Here is a 13,813-nt window from a genome sequence, read left to right as displayed (position 1 = left end):
TAACTAATGAATTAAAGTTTGGACTAAACCATAGCTCAGGTCTCCACAAATCTAATAGCTGATGATCCTTCAACTTTCATAGCTCGAAGATTTGTAAGGTCTGATTATAATTTTGCTGTAGCACTATTAATAGTAGCAGACACTGTGCAATGAGCATTTTCTATACCGCTTGCATTTTGCTATTTTTGAAATATTAAAAAATACAAAAAAAATATCTTAGCCTAGATTCACTAGAAAACAGAGCCTGAGGCAAGCATGAAGTGCTAATGCAAACCTAGGGCAGCAGAAGTGAGGGAAAAGGGACGTGAAGAAAAGGATGGGAGGCAAATACAAGCAAATGCCATGTTATGCTGACCCCATGAATCGTGAAGCTGGTACTTTGGAAGATGCACTCACTTGGCCAGTTGAAGTATCTCTGGGTAGGTGATGGTATAGGGAAGTGTCTCCAACAGAGGAGGGGAAAGGAATCTCCTGGCTCTTCCCCTCTCCTTTCTCCCATTAGTCACAGTTCATACTCTGGATATACTTGCTGGTGATATCACTTGGCCATTTCCACAGCCGTTGGGGAAACCAGACCCCACACCTGCCTTATGGAGCTTCATGGGAGCTGGAAGTGATGGAAGGAGCCAGACACCAAGCATGTGATTGATTGGCCTCAGGGGTGGGAAGCACAAAGGTCTCACTGAGACCAGAACAAATGGACAACAGGCTGAGAGAAAGATAAGGTCAAGCTGGACTTCCCTGGCGAGCAAGTGGTTAAGACTCTGCACTTTCACTGCAGGGGCATGGGTTTCATCTCTGGTCAGGGAACTAAGATCCTGCATACCGTGTGGTGTGGCCAAAAATTTTTTTTTTAATTTCAAAATAAAAAATTTAAATTTAAAAAAAGCTGAGATAGTTCAACAAGCCTCAGAAAATGTGTCTGGTACTAATAATGTGAACATCTATGAACCAACCCCTGGAAATAAACAATGCTAACACTTAGTCATGTTTACTTCTGCATTTTTTTTTAATTTTTAAATTTTTTATCTATTTATTTATTTTTTATTTTTTGACCGCACAGCATGTGGGATCTTAATTCCCCAACCAGGGATCGAACCCACACCCCCTGCATTGGAAGCGCAGGGTCTTAACCACTAGACCACCAAGGAAGTCCCCTACTTCTGCATTTTTAAAAGGATAAAGTATTTCAGATATTGTTGAAGTTCCCTTCCCCAGCATTGCTCTTTTATCCTCCTCCCTAGAGTCAACTTCTAATGCACTTAATATATATCCTTCCCATCCATGTGTTTTATATATATTTAGTTTTGTCTGTATTATAAATTATTTATAAAATTCTTGTGTTGTCATCCAATATTGTATTTTTTAGATTCATCTAGGTTCATATCTACAAATCTAATTCATTTTAGATAGAACATACCAAAATTTATTTATCCTTTGACCTATTGAAATGTTACCAGTGCTTCAGTGACCATCATTGAAAATGTCTCCTGGGGTTTAGATCTAAAACACACTAGCTAGAGCATAGGGAATCTGAATTTTCCACTTTTTAAAATATTACCAAACGGCTCTCCAACAAGATTGGAATAATTTCTCTCTTACAAGCAGCGGTTCTTGTAATTCCTATTGAATTTCTAAGTGAGAATTTTGCCTCATTATTTTCACTAGTAGTTCCTTGATCATGAGTAAATGTGTGCATTTTTTTGTTGTTTACTGACCATTTTCAGTAAACTTCTGGGTCATATTTTTTGCCTGGTTTTCTATTAGGTGGTTTGCCTTTTTTTTCACTGGATTTGTGAAGCTTCTTTATAAATTCTAGGTACTAATTTGTGTCTGTTATGCATATGCATTCTCCACTTTACACCCATTCCCCTACTTAACCCTTGTGGCGACAATCTAAAGAACACAGGCTCTGAGAGGTTCAACAGTTACCCAGGTGCACATGGCCAGTAGGTAACAGATGCAGATTCAAACTCAAGTCTTTCTGGCTCCAAAGCCCATCTTCATAAATAATGCATACATCTCTTAAATCAAGATGAAGACTCTCTCACCATATGCCCAGGGTTCAAAGAAAGTCAAAACCATTTCACATTAGGTAAAATGGATAGTGGCAACAGATGCCCCGTGGCCAAGCAGAAACCAGCACAAAAGAGGGCAAAGAGATGTATGAACCAAATAGGCCATGTTTGTAGTAGAAATAAAAAATAAACCATCTAAAATCTATTCATTCAAAAGAAAACAGGATTAATGGAGCAAGCCAGGACTTTGGCTTCAGATCCAGACTCTGTTGCATTAGAAAGTCCCTCCCCATCTCTGGACCTCAATTTACCCATCAGTGAAGTGGAGTAACTATACTCTAATAAGGGAGGCTCTGACATGCCTGGCGCACAGTAGGTGATCAGTGTCTGTTCACTCCTCTCCCTCCTTCCTTTTTAGGAGAGAGGTTTAGTTCTGAATTCTGTTTTGAGGTGCTAAGGAAAAAGTTGTAAATGGTGAAGTAGGATTGTGAGAGCAAGCATAATCCCAAATTCATTGCTGCTGATGTTCAAGGGCTTTTCTCAGCTTCTTCCTGACTCAAGGTCAATTATCGGTTAGCCTTGTATTGATTCCACTCTATCAACAGAATTAAATTAATAAGGAATGGAGGAGCTCATTCAGCTGTCCCTCTCAGCTGCATTATAAATCAACGGTCAGTGTCACTGTGGACCTATTTGGCAGCCACGGTCTGCTCATGCTGTTGGGATATAAGCCGCCCCGTAGGAGCTCACATTGGTTCAGGGCATTGCTACTGGTTGTTCCTGAAGGTCAGGTACCTGGGAAAGTACAGAGAACATTGCACAGGGCAGCCTGGCTGCATCCACACTGAGATGATCCCCTCAGACTGTCTATCTGCCCATGAGGCTCCCTCCGTGACAACCCCCTGTCTCCGTGGATGGCACTGAGCCAAAAACAGGGGAGGCAGCCTCCCTCCCTATATCTTATCAGTCCCTAGAGAGTCATCCTCCTCAGCATTCCTTGTAGGGAAGCGTACATTATGACATTTGTGAGTACAAGCTTAGGAATTAAACCACCTGTGTTCAAATGCCAGCTCCACCATCAACCAGCTGTGTGATCTTGAGCAAATTAATTAAAAGCGACAACCTCTCCAAGCCCTGTTTTTCTCATCTGTAAAGTGGGGATGATAAGAGTTCCTATGTTGTAGGAATATATGAGAGATCAAATTTGATAATGGAAACTTGGCACGAGGTCTGGCATAGAATGAGCACCTGATGAATACTAATGATTAGACATGATCCTTTTGATACCACGAATACTGCTCTTCTAGAAGTATCCTTGCTCTCATCTCTGGACTGCTGTACCCTACCTGGTCCCCAAGCCTTCACTCTCAATCCAACCTCCTCAAAGCCAGCAAAGCCAGCTGGTCAACTCGTTATCCTTCTTAAAATCCTTAAGGGGCTTCCTGTTACCTCTAAAGAGTGACAAGTTCAACCTGCTTGACAAGAACTTCAGTGCTGTCCCTGGAGTCCCGTTGACTCCTCCAGCCTTATCTCCTTCAACTCCACAGGTCACCGTTTATAGCCTGTATTCTAGCCATGGGAAACCACGTGCTGTTAACCAGATGAGCTTCCACACATTACCTCCGCTTGCTAACCTGTCATACTCAAGGACTCCCTCCTCAGGAAGCCCTCTTTGATCATTCCTCATTTTCTAATCTGTGCACATAAATTTTTATCATTGCACTTTCCTCTATTCCAGTCATTAATTTCCCCGTCCTCCTCTTCCATTACAATAGAAGCTTTAGAGGGCAACAGCCATTACTCATGTTCATATTTGTGGCACTTAGTGGAGTGTCTGGCGGCAGGTGTCCTATTAAATGTTTGTTGAATGAAATGTGAAATGAATGGGTGACTGGTAGAAACACTAGTCCATTTGGAATCACATCACACCATTAGTTCACAGTAAGCTAAGCATTATCAATCTACAACCCTGTGACTTCTGCTCACTATTACCCAGAAACCGCGTGTTCCCCATCCTGTAAGCATAATTCACTTTCGAACTTAAGTGTCATACCTTTGCTGTGGGCTTTGGTAGGCCCTGCCGATTCACAGATGAATAAGACACGATAAGGAACTTAGTGACAAGTAATTACAAGCCAGTGCTTATAGGGGGGCATGGTAGCTACTGAAAAATCATCATTGAGGTCTAGATTGATAGCCAGCCTTCACCATTCACCAGATCTGTGAATTGGAGTGTATCGTTTAACAGCCGAGTCCGTTTCTGCTTTACCAGAATAGGGATAATAACATTTTAAGTGTTGCTATGACAATTAAAGCAGGTAATGTATGCAAAGTGCCATCAGAGGTATGACATAAAGTCAGCACTAAGCAAATGCATTCATTAGTATGGCAACAGAATAAAAATGAATTCAAGCTGGCTGGTTTATTTGGGGTTGCATGAGGGGAAACGGGAGACAATAGCTACATTAAAATTGGCATCGGATGCGCCACGGCTAATGCTCTGATCTTGGCGCCTGAGATGTGAATTCTCTTCCTGGTTGCGGCACAAATCAGCTGCGTGACCTTGAGCAAGTGCCTTCTTCTCTCTGGGCCTCAGTCTTCAGCCAGTAAATTAAAAGGCTTGCAAGGACTATTCTATTTTGTATGGTACTCATAATATGGAATTGGATAGAGCCATTAAATTCACATTGTTAAGTATTTAATTACACGGAATTATTTTCATGATACATTCTAAGTGCAAAAGTAGGTTACAAAACAGTATGAACTACACAATTCTAAATTTGTAAGCATAGATATATTTTTGCTTGAAGGAAAAGGAAATGACATTGAGCTGATTCCAAAATATTAACTCTTGTTTTCTCTTGGTGGTAGGCTGAAGAGCAATTTTTAATTTTCTTTTATTTGTGAATGTGTATTAGCTTCCAAATTCACTACAACTAGCATGAGTATTTCTGCAATGATTACTGCTCAAATTAAATATTAATTTTTATGAGACATCAGATAAGATCATCTCTAAAAATTGTGGTAGTCCTGAGAATCACATTTTTCTACATGTGTTTTCACTTAAGTATGTCCTTTTCTATGAACACAGGGAGAGGGTAGTATTAATTCAGTAATTTTATTAATCCAAATTAATTGTTCAAAATGTCCTCAGTTTTATGTCTCTACCACCCAAAATCTAGCAAGGTATTACAGTTTTGTACAGATTTCAGCCATGTGCCTCTGTTTGGAATTTCTTCAAACAGTCATAGAATTGACCCAAAAAAAATCCCTTCTAAATTCAAATCGCAATTCTGTCTGGATGTCTCTGGCCTGGCTGACTTACCACGCATATTCTGTAGTTCCTATGCAGGCCTTATTTTTTCCATCTGAAACACATCCTGAAGACTCAAAGACCATTCATAATTTTTCTTTACTTTTCTTCCAAATTTGATCTAGTCATCTCCCTATTTTTAGTCAACCACTGCTTTCAAAATGACTCAAGATGTATTTATGTTTTCTCTTGAAAGTATGTTTTAAGTGATAAATTGCTGAGCTTTAAAAAAGTCTTCTGCATCACAAAGAAAAGGATATCAGAAGTGCCAGTCAGAGCAGGAGTTCAGGCTGTATTCATGAGGACCTAAACATAGGACATCTCCCATTCAAACTAAGCCATGTGAACGAGTGATTTTGTAAAATGCCTCCACCAGGAGCAAGAGGATGTGCTGGGAGCTTTAGGGGGTAAACAGAGGGAGACATGGGCCACACACCATGCAAAGCACGTTACCATGATTTGGTCAATTAATTCTCACAGTTAGGGAGGTAAACGCAATTAGAGTCTTTCACAGGGCAACGAACTGAGACTCAGAGATATTAAGTGGCTCGTCCAAGGTCAAACCACTGGTCAGTAGCAGAACTGAGATTGGAAGCTGGGTCTACATGAGTACAGAGCTCATGATTTTTTTATTTTGTTAGTAGTCCACAAACTTCAGGAGCCAGAGAATTAAGTGACATGCAGGAAAGGGTGGTACTGGAATGTGCCTATTCCCCAAAACAAGCACTATGGTGACTGTAACTGAATGAATGAAAGAAAGAATGAATGAATGAATGAGTCCTAGTCCCTAAAATTCTGGATCGACAATAGATGGCTCCTGGCACTGGTGGTGGGCAGCTCTAACATATCTGAGTCTGTGCATGGCCCCAAACTTGATATATGATATTTACTTATCCTCCCTACACGAGAAGCTTGTTAACCAGCTAGGTAATAAGCAAGATATATGCCTCATCCCTATAGAACTCATCCTACCTTTTCCTCCCAAAGTCTTATCAACCTGTAATATTCAGCTCTTGAGTCTTCTCTTAACATCCAGCCTGGGTTACTTTCTCTTCCCATATATTCCCATGGCAACAAGGCGGTATCCTTACTATGGGGTATATTGTGCTATGAAATTATCTATTTGGTTCTTTCCTTTACTGAACTGTTTTGAGGGCAAAGACAATGTGCCTCCTTCAGTTCTGTATCCTAGTATGTGCCAGGTACAGTAGATGCTCAATAATTATGTGCTTCACTGGGGCTACAGAAAAGAAATAAAATAGAGAGTTTTATCTATTATTAGCATCTTATCTCCAAGGAAGACAGAACTAGAAATTCACAAATCTGAATCTGGTTTCAGCCCACAGAGTTCCTTAGTCCCCAGGGTCCCCATGTGCACGATACCTCTCCAAGAGAAGGCACATCTCCATTCCCAAGTCCCTGTTCTACCTGCAGAGTTGGGCTGGGCCTGACCCTGTGTAAGCTGGGAGGGTCTTTTAGCATAAAGCTAGGTGAGAAGCTGGCCTTGGCAACTGGGTTCATGTTCCCATTTTCCTGAGCCCCGTGCTACTCCTGCTAGTCTCCAGTGAGAAAAGAAAAGAGAAAGCTGGAGATGGCCTGGGTTCAGTCATATTGTGCCCGGTATTCTCTCTGTGAACACTGCGCCTCATCTGTGATGGCCCCATCGTGTCCTTAACTACATCGGAGTTAAGTTACATCTGAGTGAGTTCTGAATATATGTATGCTTGAGTTGGGAAGCTATAAAACAAAGGAGTGATGTGATCTGGTTTTAGTGATAAAAAATATTCTAGCAGCCATGTAGAAAGAGCGATTGTAGAGGGTAACAACAGTGCCCAAAATTGAAATAAGAATTTATGTAAAAAATCCTAAGTGTGATTCTTATAGCACTTAGAACAGGGGCTGCCACACAGCAAGTACTATATACCTGTCTCTTAAATATAACAACATCTAAAGAAAAAGAGGGGATGTTTGTCTTCACATGGATTTTTGTACCAAGAAAGTATAAGAGCTCTTTGAAATCTAGAAAAAGTGTTCTGCAAAAATCATTATTAATATGAGTGCATTATCTAGATTCTAGAGTCTTCTACCAGGTATAACCTATGTGACCTCATACCATTGGAGGTCATCTGATTCCTGAATTAGCCTATGTGAAAGCCTTCAGAGCAGCCCCTATCATATAATGGGAGCTCAGAAAACAGCTGCTTCTTTCTTTTTATCCCACTCCATTCTGAACCTCAGTTTCCTAATGGGTCTCCTTGATGTCCCTCCACGGTTGTCAATAACCATGCTGCCATTTGCATTTCTTCTTCCAACAGAGATTTCCTGGGGACCAAGGAGGCGTCACTGCTGCTGATGGCCATGTTCCTCCTGGCTGTCTTCTACCACGGACAGCAGGTAATCTGACAATTTCCTCTAACTGCCTTTGATTACCTGGCATTTCCTATGGCCGTAAAATTGACCTGAGAGGCCGCCACTCATTTCTGCAATAAATCAATAAATGACTTTTCTTTGCTTGCAGCAAGTGGTGATTCTCTCTCTCTCTCTTTTTTTTTTTTTTTCTTTTCCTTTGGCTGTCCTGTGTGGTTTTCGGGATCTTAGTTGCCAAACCAGGGGTTGAATCTGGGCCCTAGCTGTGAAAGTGCCAAGTCCTAACCACTGGGCCACCAGGGAATTCCTAGCAAGCTTTGATTCTTAATGAATCGATTCCTAGTATGAACCACTTAATGAAAAACTAAGATGGAGATGATTTGGAGAGCAATATGGGTTTCATGTCATATATACATCTCTTTCAATGAAACAGCTGTTGTTTAAAAAAAAAAAAAAAAAAAGAGCTTTCAATTTTTGCCTGAGGCAACTTGGGATCCTTCCCAGTTCTGTTGCCTGGATAAAACTATTACTGTGGAAGCTGTGTAAACTAGAAGGTAAACATTCAGGTTTGGGGTTTTGGTTTTGGTTTTGGTTTTAATTTTCATTTTTTATTGGGGTACAGTTGATTAACAAGGTTGTGTTAGTTTCAGGTGTACAGCAAAGTGATTCAGTTATACATATACATGTATCTCTTCTTTTTCAAATTCTTTTCCCACTTAGGTTATTCAGAGTATTGAGCACAGTTCCCTGTGCTATACAGTAGGTCCTTGTTGGTTATCTATTTTAAATATAGCAGTGTGTACATGTCGCCAAGGTTCCAATCCTGTCCTGCCTCCTAGAAGTTTGTGGCCGTGGGCAAATTGCTTATCTCCCTGAGCCTCTGTTTCCTCTTCTATAAAATAAGATAGTAATACCTGACTAGGGCTATTTTGAAGCATCACTGGAGATGATAATATGCAGCATTTGAACACTGCCTTACAGAAAAAGAGGAAGTGCTTCATCACTGATTTGTCCTAAGTAGATAAAGTGCCTACCATATGGATGCCACTTCCCCATCTGCCAGCATCTGAGATGGGCACTGCACAAAATCCCATCCCTGGCCCAAGGGTTCCTGTCTCCTGCAGGAGAGCAGATCTTAAAATAATGCAATGGGGCACGTGCTATGTGTGGACCAGACTTGTTCAAGGACCTCAAGAGTCAGAGAAGTAGGAAATTATTCTGCATGGAAGCATCATAACAGGCTTCACCCAAGAGGTGTCATCTGCTCTCCACCACTGGTTGGATTTTGCCATGCGGACTCAGACCATGAATTCAGTAACATTCATCACCTGGGGAGATTCTCACTTTCTGGTAGAGCCAGGCTTCTACTGCTTCACTGCTATCTGTGGATCCCAGTCCATCTCTCTTCGTGTGCACTTCAAAAGAAAGTAACCAGGAAAGGAAAAACACAAAACAGGAAGACTATCAGCCAGAGCAGAAATAGAAACATACCACTGAGAAATCACCATGGAGACAGGGAGGTAACGCATCCTGAGAAACCAGGGATGAAACAGCCAAAACCCCCAAGAAGCTAGAGATATAAAGTTGTTTGTAATAAAGAGAGATGGTAAATGTAGTCAAGGGGGAAAAAAGAGTCAACAAAACTTAACATTCAAAGAAAATGGGGCAAAAGTTAATGTATATAAAGCTCCTACTATGTGCCCGGCACTTCACCATGTTATCTCATTGGATCATCTCAGCAACCCAAATGGTCTCCTTATTATGGATCCTGTTTTACAGATGAAGAAAGTCAGGCTTCTCAGCTAGTGAGAGAACTAGAATTCTAACCCAGATCTGTCTCCAAAGCCCACCTTTCCACTTTCTCGACTGGGGAAAGATAGAAAGAATTGTCTGCATGTCTTCACAAAGCCAAGGGCATTCAATCCTGCAATATGACCTTACCTTGCTTTTCAATTTTAGCTGAATTTATGGTGAACCAATGAGCCAAATGTCAACGTCTGGCCATTTGCCGAATTCCTTTATTTAGGTCTTTCTGGTCTTCTGTGAGAGCTGGGGTCATGTCCTCCACATCTTGACGGCTTCTAGTTACAGGGGAGAACTCCTTAGTCTGACATGCAAATGGCAACACATTTGAGGGCCGTGAAGACAGAATCAGACAAGGCAATCCTATAGAAAATCACACATGCACTCTGTCACACAGGTTTTAAACTGACAGGTGAGAAATTCTCAGACATAGCTGAGAGCAAGCTCAGAGTGGGGGGGTCTTCGTTCCATAATAAGAAGGATGTTTCCATCTTCTCTGTCACCTTAAGGAATTACTTTGTGCCCTCTCAGTGCCCCTGACATTCTGATTCAATTTTTTCTCTTCTCCACTTGAGGAAAGCAGATAACCTCATCACATGAAGAATGTGTATGAAGTAAGAGTGTAGAAGTAAGCAGTGAGGGCCTGAGTGCTTAAGTGACATCTGACTATTTTGTTTTTCATTTTTAACTTTCAAAAGGTTTTGAAATTATGGAAATATGTCCCATAACTGTGCAGTTACAGATGTAAGCTTTGGAGGGGGTAGATAATATTCAAACCCCAATTCTGCCGCTCAGTAGATGTGTGACCTTCAGTAATTTACTTAGCTTTCTGAATCTCAGTTTTCTCACCTATAAAATGGGTATGATAATAACACCTTCTATAGGTTTGTTATAGGATTAGATAAGAATATGTTTATAATGTACTTCTCCTGGTTGTTTGCACATTGAATAAGTGCTTAAAAATTGCGAGCTATTAATATTTTACTTTGAAAGCAAGAGTCTGAGACAAACAGGGAATTCCCTGGCAGTCCAGTGGTTAGGACTTTGCTCTCTCACTGCTGAGGGCCTGGGTTTGAACTGCTGAGTTCCCCTGGTTGGGGAACTAAAATCCCACAAACTGCAAGGCACGCCAGAAAAACAAACAAACAGCAACAGCAACAACAACAACAGAGCCTGAGACAAACAGAGAAAGTATTATTATCCATTTGCTCCCAAGGCAGGAGCAGAGACTCAAGTCACCTGAGGTCACAAAGCCAATAAGGAGGACCAGACAGAAACAGGAATCCAAATGCTTGAACGTGTAGGTCTCCTCCCTCACTTTCCATCATGTGCCACTGCCTGTCTCTTAGAGAATGCTTTCTGTAGGAGTGCATCACTTCAAGTATCATTTCATAACATCCATCAGAGTCCTGTTCATCTGGATCAAGTCCGTCCACTCCTGGGTTTGCTACCAGCTTCCACCGTTTTCCCTTGTGACTCAGAGGCCCTCTATTCTTATTAAAGGCTGAATAATCCCCATTGATGCCTGGTACACAGCAGCATCCCAGCGGGAACGTGTGTAATTTTACATCTCCAGAGTGATGGAGGCTGTTATGTAAGTGAATAATTGAGAAATCTCATCCTGCACATACGTGGAAGCGATATGCCAGACACTTCCTCCTCCTCCAAGGCAGGTGAACATCCTGAACATCGGACAGAAGCGAGCAGACAGTCAGGTACCTCCCACCTCGTGCCTGATTCACTTGCAGCCCTGAGGTTTGGGCTTTGCCTCAGCATCTCCATTTAGAGAAGAGGAAGTCACCTGTGCACGGAAACAGAGATTAGTAAGGTCAGGTCTCCACTCACTTCCAGGCCTGATAAAGACAGGCACTGAAATTGTGCAGCTTAGAAGGAAAGACCCAAGCCTTGGAACCAAATTTTTGTTTGCATCCCAGCAGTGCTACTGGGAGAATAGGTGACCTTGAGATGCTCAGCCACTCAGACGTGCCATTTCTTTACCTGCAAGATGAAAAGCCTAATAGTTATCTATTGAGAGTTGGAGAACAGCTGAATGAGGTCATAGACACAGATTATAGGGGTTAAGAACCACAGATTGGAGTCAAAATGCCTTGGGTTCAAAGCCCAGCCTCTTTTTGTGAGATCCTAGGCACCTGACTTCACCTTACTGTGCCTCCATTTCCTCAGCTGTGAAATGGGTATAATAAAGTATCTACCTTGTTGAGCTGCTGTGTGATTAAATGATGTTCAGTGTGTATGAAGTGCTCGGAACAGTGCCTGGTCCAAGGCAAGAACTCGGCCAGTGTTAGTTATCGTTCTGTGATAAGAGCCTGGCACAAAACATGTGAACGATGTGTATTTGTTCCCTTGGTACTCTTTTCATGTAGCCAGTTCCAAAAATGGTTTGGTAAAAATTAGGAGAGTGCGCTTACAAATCAATTGACATTTCTTGAGCAAGTGCTAAAGAATGTTCACTTTTAAAAACTCCTTGTCCATGCATTCGTTTTGCTTTGCTTTTCTCTTCATGTCTGCTCTGACCCCACTGTGTTGAAATGATCTCTTTCCTTTTTGTGCTCTCTTGTCACCACTCAGCTGACAAAGAGACTGTTTTGCTTATTTCTATATGCCCAGCCCCTAGCACATAGTAGGTACTTAGTAAACTGAAGAGGAATATTTTCCTTCCATGGAGGTCTAGTAATATATTATGCCTGCCTTCATGAGACTGCCTTTGTCAAGAGATAGAACTTTACTTGGACTAAAATATCTCTTTATGAACATATCTTAGATGCAGTGACCTGCAGTCACCTGGCCAGAATGTAAAGTAGGTTCTTGTCTTGCAACTGGAAACTTCTTGCTTGAGTCAACTACTGAACTCCAGATTTCCCTACTCATAATTCGGATTTAAATTCAATTAGAGGAGAGTATTTCAACAGGAAAGAAATAAAAAATTCTCTTGCTTTAACCGATCATGCATTTTTTAAGGGTGGAAAAAAAATATTTCATTTGGAAAAAACTGTGGATAAAATCCTGTCCTGCAACTTCACACATCAAAACTTGATGCTTTTGAGTCTGGAGGGAAAAAAATTAAAGCATAGTTTTGATCTGATTTCATCCACAGACGCCTTAAATCATAGTAATACTTGATAAATCTACATTTTAGACATTTCCGAATTCTTTTGCATACATCATGTCATTTGGTCCATATGACAGACACTATGGTAATCCACGTATCTTGACTTAGACAAGATGAAGGCAATTATCCTTGTTTTTTAGAAGGGGAATCAAAATACAGACGCTGAATGAATTTCCCACGGTCACACAGCAACTTAGTAAAACAATCAGAACTAGCATTCTTTTATACAACCTGCCACTAACACATCCATTTTTTAAATTTATTCTTATGCAAAATTTTGAACTTATACAAAAGTACATAGAATAGTATAATGAGCTCACGGCTTCAACGGTCATCAACTCACGTGCAGTCTTTTTTCACCTGCATCCCTACTTCTTTTGCTCACTTCTCCTTCCCAATTATTTTGCAGCAAATTCCAATGTCCTGTCATTTCATCTATAAATAATTCAATATGCAACTAAAAGAGAATCTCAGCCTAATCACAACACTATGAACACACTTAAAAAAATAAAACAGTAATTCTTTAATATGTTCAAGCCTTTAAGCAGTGTTTCAGTTTCCTAGTTAGTTCATATTTTTTAAGTTTGCTTCAGTTGGGATCCAACTGAAGTCCATATATTGCCATTGGTTGATGTGTCTCTTATTTCTTTTTAATCTATAGGATCACCCTCCCTTTTTGTTTCTTGCAATATTTTGTGAGAGCCACTGACCTCTAGAATGTCTCTCAGTGTAGAGTTTGTTGATTGCATCCTCTAGGGGTATTTAACACATTTCCCTGTCCTTTGTTTTTCCTGTATTGGTAGTTATATCTAGAACCTTGGTGAGATTCAAGTTCAATTTTTTTTCTGCAAAAATATTTAATCAGTTGATTTTGTGAACTACTATTAAGAAGCATGTAATGTCTGCTTAGCTCTCTTTCTGTGATATTAGCAGCAATTGACAATAATAACCTATATTCATTTATTTACTAGGTAGTAATATTCCAATTCTATCAATATTTTATAATTTGTTAGCTGGAATACATTTTTAAAGAGAAACTTCTCACCAACTAGTTGTTACCTTCAAGCACAGGTCATAAAGCAAAAGCAGGGGAAATGCTTAATTCTTTTTGCCATAAATTTGTTCCAACTTTCCCAAAAAGCTTGTTCTTGAGCATCATCAAGATGTGATTAATGAGGTTTT

The 13,813-nt window shown here is 40.6% G+C and overlaps 1 protein-coding gene across 1 annotated transcript in view; it reads left to right on the top strand.

Annotated features, from left to right (window-relative positions):
• Nucleotides 1–13,813, top strand: part of ADCY8 (adenylate cyclase 8) — a 216,489-nt gene that overhangs the window by 175,788 nt on the left and 26,888 nt on the right. The window contains exon 13 of the mRNA XM_057735462.1: nt 7,647–7,725. Within this exon, the coding sequence (XP_057591445.1) occupies nt 7,647–7,725 (79 nt within the window). The remainder of the gene's footprint in view (nt 1–7,646; nt 7,726–13,813) is intronic.

The sequence above is a fragment of the Hippopotamus amphibius genome, chromosome 5 (assembly GCF_030028045.1).
Source record: "Hippopotamus amphibius kiboko isolate mHipAmp2 chromosome 5, mHipAmp2.hap2, whole genome shotgun sequence".
Lineage (NCBI taxonomy): Eukaryota > Metazoa > Chordata > Mammalia > Artiodactyla > Hippopotamidae > Hippopotamus > Hippopotamus amphibius.
Note: the sequence above shows the minus strand (reverse complement) of the source record. Positions and strands in the feature narration are given on the sequence as shown.